The sequence below is a fragment of the Zonotrichia leucophrys genome, chromosome 29, assembly GCF_028769735.1.
Source record: "Zonotrichia leucophrys gambelii isolate GWCS_2022_RI chromosome 29, RI_Zleu_2.0, whole genome shotgun sequence".
Lineage (NCBI taxonomy): Eukaryota > Metazoa > Chordata > Aves > Passeriformes > Passerellidae > Zonotrichia > Zonotrichia leucophrys.
This window is the reverse complement of record NC_088198.1, coordinates 2,098,339-2,107,597: the sequence shown is the minus strand read 5'-3', so window position 1 is coordinate 2,107,597 and position 9,259 is coordinate 2,098,339. Positions and strand designations below refer to the sequence as shown.

The following is a 9,259-nucleotide window of genomic DNA, read 5'->3' as shown; positions in this document are numbered from 1 at the left end:
TGGCGGGGGGCGCAAGCTATAGGTGGCCGCCGCATTCGCCTGATCAGGACCAGGGGTGGGGTGAGGGGGTGCCCGCCCCGTCTCGTGACGTCACCGGCCGCAGTGCGTGACGTCACGGCCCGGTGTCATCCCCGCGGCGCGCCGGTGTCCCGGTGGGGTTCCGCTGCGAGGGCGGGGGGCTGCCCCGTGACGTCACCAGGCGCTCGGCCGGGCGGTATGAGGTCACAGGGAGCCCATGACGTCATCCTGTAGGTGGCCACAGTGGCTTGAGGCGATAGGATGTGGCATGTGGCTCAGCGGTGACGTCAGGGGGTGGCATGTCACCATGGCCGCTGAGACCAGGACATTGTCCTGCCGGCCCCGGGTGACACCATGGAGTGACATGGGGTGACACAGGGTAACGGGTGCCAGCAGAGGGGCAGAGCCCTCCTGCCGCTGCTGTCCCCTGGCCAGGTGACATGAGGTGACACAGGACACGGCAGAGAGACCAGAACCTTCTCAGTGGCAGGGTGGGATGGCAGCGGGTGGCAGCTGAGAGCCAGCACCTGCATGGTGGATGGCCTGAGGTGACACAGGGTGACACAGGGTAGGGGCTGGACCCCCTTGGGGTGACACAGAGCCACCCACAAGGGGGACAACATGGGGACACTGCTGTCCCCACCCCACACACACACCACACCAGAGCTGCCCACAGCCCCTTTATTGCCTGCAAAACAGAGGGGGGTCCCCAAGCCCCCCAACCCCGAGCCCCGCTGTGTCCCCATGTCCCCCAAAAGTGGGGCAGGAATGTCCCTGAAATGTCCCCACAGGAGCCAGGAGGTGGCCCCGGCCCCGTGGCCGTCCCGGTGGCCCCGGATGGGGAATAAATAGGACGGGAGCTCTGCACGGGGTGAGGCAGGTGGGGAGGTCCTGGAGATCTGTCTGTCCTGGGGATGTCCTGGTGGGTCCTGGGGACATCCCTGGGGACATCCTGGTGGGTCCTGGGGATGTCCCGGTGGGTCCCGGGGACATCCCGGTGGGTCCCAAGGACATCCCAGTGGGTCCCAAGGAGATCCTGGTGGGTCCCAAGGAGATCCTGGTGGGTTGTCCCGGTGGGTCCTGGGGACATCCTTGGGGACAGCCCGGTGGTCCCGGTGCCATCCCGGTCCCCGCTCCCGAGGCAGTCACAGCTCGTCGTGTGGGATGTGCAGAGCGTGGTCACACAGGTCTGTGGGGACAACGGGGGACAATGGGGGTGTGGGGGAGCCCTGGGGGGGACCCTTGGGTCACATCAGAGCTTTGTGGGACCCTCAGGATGCCCCAGACCCCCAGGAGACCCCCAGGACAAGGCAGCCCTGTAGGACCCTCAATGCTGGAGCCCTGTGGGACCCCTGGGTCACATCTGAGCCTTGTGGGACCCTCAGGATGCCCCAGACCCCCAGGAGACCCCCCAGGACATGACATCCCTGTAGGACCCTCAATGCTGGAGCCCTGTGGAACCCTCAGGACACATCAGAGCCTTGTGGGACCCCCAGGACGTGTCAGAGCCTCATGGGACCCTCAGGATGCAGAGGTCCTACAAGACCCCCAGGCTAGGACAGCCCTGTGGGACCCTCAGGACACATCAGAGCTCCATGGGACCCTCAGGATGCCCCAGACCCCCAGGAGACCCCCAGGACATGACATCCCTGTGTCCCCTCCCAGGACCGGTCCCTGCTGTGACCTGAGCCAGCACCAGTGGCATTTCCCTGCCTGTGTCCTGTGCTTTAGGGACAAACGTGTCTGTGTGGACACAGCCACAGCCTGGCCTGTCCCTGCTCTGTCCCCTCAGTGCAGGAGGAGCCCCAGGAGCAGCTGTGGAGACCCTCAGGGTGCCCTGGGGCAGAGCATTGCCCTGAAGGTTGTGCCAGGTACAAAGGGAGCTGCCCTGGCCCCGTCCAGGGCCCCGTCCAGGGCTGCCCAAAGGTCACAGCGTGCCCTGACCTGGCTGTTTGTGAGCTGGAAATAGCCCCAGGATGGGACAGGGCCATTGGATGCGCCAGCAGAGGCCACAGAGTCAGCACAGCAGCTGCCCTGGCTCGGCCCCAGCATCCCAAAACAGCCCCAGGGCCAGCAGGGTCCCGGCTCTGCAAGGGGGTGCTGGGATTTGGGGAAGAATTTGAAACTCTTCCCTGCCCTGGGCTGGGAGAAAATCCCATCCCAGAACTGACAGAGCAGCCACAAACCCTGGAACAGCAGGAGAGACCCCAGGAACAGCAGGAGAGACCCCCAGAACAGCAGGAAAAGACCTCCAGGGACACCACGAGACCCCAGGAAAAGCAGGAGAGACCCCCAGAAGAGCAGGAGAGACCCCCAGAACAGCAGGAAAAGACCCCCAGGATCAGCCCCAGCTCTGGGCTGGCAGAAAATCCCATCCCAGAACTGACAGAGCAGCCACGACCCCCTGGAACAGCAAGAGAGACCCCTGGAACAGCAGGAGAGACCCCAGGAACTGCAGGAGAGACCCCCAGAACAGGAGGAAAAGGCCTCCAGGGACACCAGGAGACCCCAGGAAAAGCAAGAGAGACCCCCAGAAGAGCAGGAGAGACCCCCGGAATCAGGTCCAGCTCTGGGCTGGCAGAAAATCCCATCCTAGCACTGACAGAGCAGCCACGACCCCCTGGAATAGCAGGAGAGACCCCCAGGAACAGCAGGAGAGACCCCCAGAACAGCAGGAAAAGACCTCCAGGGACACCAGGAGACCCCAGGAAAAGCAAGAGAGACCCCCAGAAGAGCAGGAGAGACCCCCAGAACAGCAGGAAAAGACCCCTGGAATCAGGCCCAGCTCTGGGCTGGCAGAAAATCCCATCCCAGAACTGACAGAGCAGCCACGAGCCCTGGAACAGCAAGAGAGACCCCTGGAACTGCAGGAGAGACCCCAGGAACTGCAGGAGAGACCCCCAGAACAGCAGGAAAAGACCTCCAGGGACACCAGGAGACCCCAGGAAAAGCAAGAGAGACCCCCAGAAGAGCAGGAGAGACCCCAGGAACAGCAGGAGAGACCCCAGGAACTGCAGGAAAAGACCCCCAGAATCAGGCCCAGCTCTGGGCTGGCAGAAAATCCCATCCTAGCACTGACAGAGCAGCCACGAGCCCTGGAACAGCAGGAGAGACCCCCAGGAACAGCAGGAGAGACCCCAGGAACAGCAGGAGAGACCCCAGGAACAGCAGGAGAGACCCTGTGGAACAGCCCCAGCTCTGGGCCTGGTGTCTCCTCCCATCCCAGCACTGATGGAACAGGAGAGACCCCTGGAAGAGGAGGAGAGACCCCCTGGGACAGCAGGTGAGACCCCCAGAACAGCAGCAGAGCCCCCCAGCCCCCCATCTCACCCGTCCTCTTGCTGCAGAGCCGGTCCTTGACGTTGTCAGCCTCGTGTGACAGAAACTCGATCAGCTCGTCCTCGTACTCCTCAGCGATGCTCTCGCACTGCAACGGTGACACGGTGACACCGCCAGCCCACGGGAGCCCCTCTTCTCCATTTCCCCATTTCCCACCCTGTCCTGCCCTGTCCCATCCTGTCCCCATGTCCCTGTCCTCCCTTTCTCCCATTTCCCACCAGTCCTGCCCTGTCCCACCCTGTCCTCCCTTTCCCCCATTTCCCACCCTGTCCCCATTGTCCCTATCCTCCCTGTTCCTCATTTCCTACCCTGTCTCCACTGTCCCATCCCTGTCCCCATGTCCCTGTCCTCCCTTTTCCCCCATTTCCCACCTGTCCTGCCCTGTCCCCACTGTCCCATCCCAAATGCCCCTGTCCTCCCTTTCCCTCATTTCCCACCCTGTCCCCATTGTCCCTATCCTCCTTGTTTCTCATTTCCCACCCTGTCCCCACTGTCCCATCCCTGTCCCCATGTCCCTGTCCTCCCTTTTCCCATGTCCCATCCTGTCCCCATTGTCTCTATCCTCCCTTTCTCCCATTTCCCACCTGTCCTGCCCTGTCCCCACTGTTCCATCTCTGTTCCCATGTCCCTGTCCTCCCTTTCTCCCATTTCCCTCCTGTCCCCACTGTTCCATCCCTGTCCCCATGTCCCTGTCCTCCCTTTCCCTCATTTCCCATCCTGTCCCATGCCTGTCCCCATTTCCCCCATGTCCCCTGTCCTCCCTTCCCATTTCCCCCATTCCTTTCCCCATCCTTCCCCCATCGTCCTCCCTTTCCCCATCCCCTGTCCCCCATTCCCCATGTTCCCTTTCCCTTTCCCCATCCCCCTGTCCTCCCTTTCTCCCATTTCCCACCTCCTGCCCTTCCCCACTGTTCCATCCCTTCCCATGTCCCTGTCCTCCCTTTCCCATGTCCCATCCTGTCCCCATGTCCCTATGCTCCCTTCTCCCCCATTTCCCCATCCTGTCTTCCCTTTCCCCATGTTCCCATCTCCTGTTTCTCCCATTCCCATCCTGTCCCCATGTTCATCCTTCCCATGCCCTGTCCCCCTTTCCCACCTGTCCTGCCCTGTCCCCACTGTCCCATCCCATCCCAAATGTCCCTGTCCTCCCTTTCCCTCATTTCCCACCCTGTCCCATCCTGTCCCCATTTCCCCCATGTCCCTGTCCTCCCTTTCCCCATTCCCCATCCTCCCCATCTGTCTCTCTTCTCTCCCTCTCCCCCTGTCCCACTGTCTCATCCCTGTCCCCATCCTGTCCTCCTTTCCCATGTCCCATCCTGTCCCATTGTCTCTATCTCCTTTTCCCCATTTCCCTCCTGTCCCCACTGTCCCATCCCTGTCCCCATGTCCCTGTCCTGCCTTTCCTCTCCATTTGCCCCCATTTTCTCCCCATTTTTCCCCTCACGCACAGCGAATTTCAGGCTGTTGATGACGTCCCCGTCGAATTTGACCCCGGACAGGTCCATCTTGGTGCCATCATGGGAGATGACCCTCACGTAGCTCTTGCGCTGCGTGGCCGGGTCCAGCTTCTCCCCGTACTCCTTCATCTTCTCGCAGACGCGCTCCAGCAGCTCCGTCAGGTGCGCCTCGGACCGGGCGTACGGCACCTGCGGCACCGGGGAACCGGGACAACGGGAGAGGAACCGGGAAGATGTCAGTGGGGACACCAGGGGGACACCGGGAGAGGAACGGGCAGGGGTCAGTGGGGACACCGGGAGAGGAACGGGCAAGGGTCAGTGGGGACACTGGGAGAGGAACGGGCAGGGGTCAGTGGGGACACCAGGAGAGGAACGGGCAGGGGTCAGTGGGGACACTGGGAGTGGGGACACTGGGAGACAAATTGGGCAGGGGTCAGTGGGGACACTGGGAGAGGAACGGGCAGGGGTCAGTGGGGTCCTTGGGATCAGCACCAGGAGTGGGGACACCGGGAGAGGAACTGGGCAGGGGTCAGTGGGGTCCCTGGGATCAGCACCAGGACACCAGGAGAGGAACGGGCAGGGGTCAGGGGGACACTGGGAGTGGGGACAGGGTAGGGGAACGGGAGGGGTCATGGGGACAATGGGAGTGGGGACACTGGGAGACAAATTGGGCAGGGGTCAGTGGGGACACCGGGAGAGGAACCGGGAAGATGTCAGTGGGGACACTGGGAGTGGGAACACTGGGAGACAAATTGGGCAGGGGTCAGTGGGGACACTGGAAGAGGAACGGGCAGGGGTCAGCAGGGACACCAGGGGGACACTGGGAGAGGAACCAGGCAGGGCTCAGTGGGGACATTGGGAATGGGGACACCGGGAGAGGAACCGAGCAGGGGTCAGTGGGGACACCAGGGGGACACCGGGCAGGGGTCAGTGGGGAAACCAGGAATGGGGACACCGGGAGAGGAATGGGCAGGGGTCAGTGGGGACACCAGGGGGACACCAGGAGAGGAACCGGGCAGGGGTCAGCAGGGACATCAGGAGCAGCCCTGGGGTGTGGGGACACTGGGAGAGAGGACACCAGGAGAGGAACCGGGCAGGGGTCAGCAGGGACATCAGGAGCACTGGTGGGGACACTGGGAGAGAGGACACCAGGAGAGGAACCGGGCAGGGGTCAGCAGGGACATCAGGAGCGGTCCCAAGGGTGAGGACACCAGGAGAGGCCCTGGTCAGGGGTCAGCAGGGTCCCTGGCAGTAGCCCCAAGAGTGGCGACACTGAGAGCACAGACACGAGGAGAGGCCCTGGGAGTGAGGACACCAGGAGAGGAACCGGGCAAGGGTCAGCAGGGACACGGGGAGAGGCCCTGGGAGCAGCCCCAGGAGCAGGGACACCGGGAGAGGCCCTGGGCAGGGGTCAGCAGGGACACTGGGAGTGGCCCCGAGAGTGGGGACACTGAGAGCAGAGACACTGGGAGAGGCCCTGGGAGTGGCCCTGGGAGCGAGAACACCGGGAGAGGAACCGGGCAGAGGTCAGTGGGGTCCCTGGGATCAGCACCAGGAGTGGAGATACCGGGAGAGGAACCGGACAGGGGTCAGTGAGGACACTGGGAGCAGCCCCAGAACACCGGGAGAGGACGGGCAGGGGTCAGTGGGGTCCCTGGGATCAGCACCAGGAGTGGGGACACCAGGAGAGGAACCAGGCAGGGGTCAGCAGGGACACCAGGGGGATACCAGGAGAGGAACCGGACAGGGGTCAGTGAGGACACTGGGAGCAGCCCCAGGACACCGGGAGAGAACGGGCAGGGGTCAGTGGGGTCCCTGGGATCAGCACCAGGAGTGGAAACACCGGGAGAGGAACTGGGCAGGGGTCAGTGGGGTCCCCTGGGAGTGGCCCCAGGCTGGGGTCAGTGGTGACACCAGGGGCAGGGACACCAGGAGTGGCCTCACCTCCACCACGGACTGGCTGCCGTCGGGGTTGATGCGGAACGAGCCCATCTGGATGGTTTTTCTGGGATCCACCTGGGCGATTTCCCACTCCAGCTCATCCACCAGCGCCCGGCAGGCTGTGGGGGACACGGTGACATGGGACACCTGGCATGTGTGCTCCTGGGGCTGCCCACAGCCACACTGGTGTGACTGGCATGGGGAGGGGTCTCCATGGGATGGAGACCCTCAGCCTGTCCCCCTGGGGGTCCAGCTGGTCCCACTGGACATCCCCAAGCTCTGTCCTGTCTTGCTGTCTCCTCTGTGCCTGTCCTCCTTTTTAGCCCTGTTTTCCCATTTCATCCTGTCCCCGTGTCCCTGTCCTCCCTTTTCCCCCATTTCCTACCTGCCCTGCCCTGTCCCCATGCCCGTCCTCCCTTTTCCCTCCTTTTTCCTCCTGTTTTGCCCTGTTTCCCCTGTTCCACACAGTCCCCATGTCCCTGTACTCTCTTTTCCCCCATTTTCCACCCTGTCCCCACTGTTCCATCCCGTCCCCATGTCCCTGTCCTCCCCTGTACCCCCTATCCTGTCCTCATTGTCCCTGTCCTGTCCCCACTGTTCCCCCTGTCCCTGTTCTCCCTTTCCCCCATTTCCCACCCTGTCCCATCCTGTGCCCATTGTCCCTGTCCTGCCGTGTCCCCACAGTACCCCGTGTCCCATCCTGTTCCCATTGTCCCTATCCTCCCTTTCCACATTTCCACCTGTCCTGCCCTGTCCCCACTGTCCCATCCTGTCCCCATGTCCCTGTCCTCCCTTTCCCCAATTTCCCACCCTGTCCCATCCCATCTTGTCCCCTGTGTCCCCCCACACCTCCGCAGTGCAGGTCCTGGCTCCGGCGCGCTCCGGCCGCGGGCAGCAGCGATGCCAAGGCCAGGGCCAGGCCGAGCAGCATCCCCGGGGCTCCGCCGATTCCCGGGACCCGGCCCCGCATCCCCGGGGCTCCGCCGATTCCCGGGACCCGGCCCCGCATCCCCGGGGCTCTGCAGCTTCCCGGGATCCGGTCCCGCATCCTCAGGGCTCCGCTGTCACCTGCGGGCACGGGGCAGCTCCAGCGCTGTCACCTGCGGGCTCCGGGTGGCCCCGCTGTCCCCACACCCCGTCCCACCCAAGGGCCACCCCGGCCCGGGACTCCCGGCTCTCCTTAGGGCTTCATCCACGGTGTTCCCCGTCCCGGTCCGCTCTGAGTCCCGTTAGTGCGGCTGGACCCCACGGGAACCCCTCCGCATAGGGCAGAGTCCCATAAAGCCCCCTCCCCTATAGAGCACAGCCCCCGAAGAGCCCCCTCCCCTATAGGGCAGAGGCCACAACCCCCTCAGAGCCCGTTTCCCTATAGGGCACAGCCCGGAGCCCTCACAGAGCCCCCTCCCCTATAAGGCAGAGGCCCTACAGGGACCACTCCCCTATAGGGCACAGCCCAGAGCCCCACAGAGCACCCTTCCCTATAGGACAGAGCACAGAGCCCACTCCTCTATAGGGCAGAGGCTAAAGCCCTTACAGAGACCCCTCCCCTGTAGAGCACAGCCCCTACAGAGCCCCCTCCCCTATAGGGCAGAGGCCACAACCCCCTCAGAGCCCGTTTCCCTATAGGACAGAGCCCAGAGCCCCACAGAGCCCCCTCCCATATAGGGCAGAGCTCAGCCGCCCCACAGAGCCCCTTCCCCTACAGGGCAGAGCACAGAGCCCCTAGAGGGACCCCTCCCCTATAAGGCAGCGCTCAGAGCCCCATAGAGCCCCCTCCCCTATAGGGCACAGCTCTCACAGAGCCCCCTCCCCTCCGGGATCCCCCACAGCCCGCTATGGAGCCCCTCGCCCTCACAGCCGAGCCCATCCCCTTCCCCGATGCCCCCTCATCCCGGTCCCAGCCGAGCCATCCCGAGCTGCGCCCCCATCCTGAACCCCGGGCCCGGCCGAGCCCCCCGTCCTGCGCCCCCCGTACCGGCCGCTCTCCCGTCCCGCTCCCACCGCCCCTCACACCGGACCGGCTGCCCCGGGACTGCCCGCGGCGCCGCCGGTCCTGGCGCGCCCCCCCGGCCCGCACCGCGGCGGGTCACGGCCGCTCCGAGCGGGAAGCGGCCGAGCCGGAGCGGGCGGCGGAGCCGGTCGGACCGGTCAGACCAGCAGGGGCGGCTCCGAGAGCCGCGGCGGGACCGTCCCGCGAGCAGGCGGCGCCGAGGGCAGCCCCGGACGGGCGCCGAGGGCCCCGCCGTTGCCAGGGCCCGGCCGCGTGGCGCTCGGCCTCGAGTGGGCGGGGCCCGATGTGACTCCGCCCACTGGAGCTGTCTGGCCACGCCTCCTCGTCCGTTTAGCCGCGACCTGGGACCGGAACCGGGACCGGGTTCGTCGTGAGGTGCCCCCGGTTTGAGCCCCAGACCGCGTTTGGGTCCTGATCCGTCTTGCTCTGGTCCCGGTCCGTCCTGCCGTGTCCCCGGTCCGGTCCCGGACCGAACTTTGGTCCTTCCTGCCGC

At 64.7% G+C, this 9,259-nt stretch overlaps 1 protein-coding gene across 4 annotated transcripts; it reads right to left on the bottom strand.

The window, feature by feature from the left end:
* Positions 1–18: 18 nt before the first annotated feature.
* CNPY2 (canopy FGF signaling regulator 2) lies at positions 19–9,142 on the bottom strand. 4 transcript variants are annotated; one of them, XM_064735006.1, is made up of 7 exons: positions 8,731–9,142; positions 7,779–7,823; positions 7,605–7,739; positions 6,759–6,874; positions 4,806–5,003; positions 3,349–3,445; positions 19–1,207 (listed from the first exon to the last, which is right to left on the bottom strand). In XM_064735006.1, exons 2-7 carry the CDS (start codon positions 7,801–7,803, stop codon positions 1,164–1,166), a joined length of 615 nt encoding a protein of 204 aa, XP_064591076.1. In that variant the 5' UTR covers positions 7,804–7,823; positions 8,731–9,142; the 3' UTR covers positions 19–1,163. The 4 variants fall into 4 exon arrangements, with proteins under 4 accessions (XP_064591076.1, XP_064591077.1, XP_064591074.1 ...); XM_064735007.1 differs by having other exon boundaries at positions 8,833–9,142; XM_064735004.1 differs by having other exon boundaries at positions 7,605–7,823.
* Between the last annotated feature and the right edge of the window lie 117 nt (positions 9,143–9,259).

What these genes read in the sequence shown, in the direction of transcription:
- CNPY2 (XM_064735004.1), bottom strand. Translation starts at nt 7,803, where the DNA reads ATGCGGGACCGGATCCCGGGAAGCTGCAGAGCCCCGGGGATGCGGGGC. An exon ending in GCAGCCAGTCCGTGGTGGAG is followed by an intron (nt 5,004 to 6,758) that starts GTGAGGCCACTC and finishes CCGGTGCCGCAG; the next exon opens with GTGCCGTACGCCCGGTCCGA. An exon ending in GCTCTGCAGCAAGAGGACGG is followed by an intron (nt 1,208 to 3,348) that starts GTGAGATGGGGG and finishes TTGTCCCCACAG; the next exon opens with ACCTGTGTGACCACGCTCTG.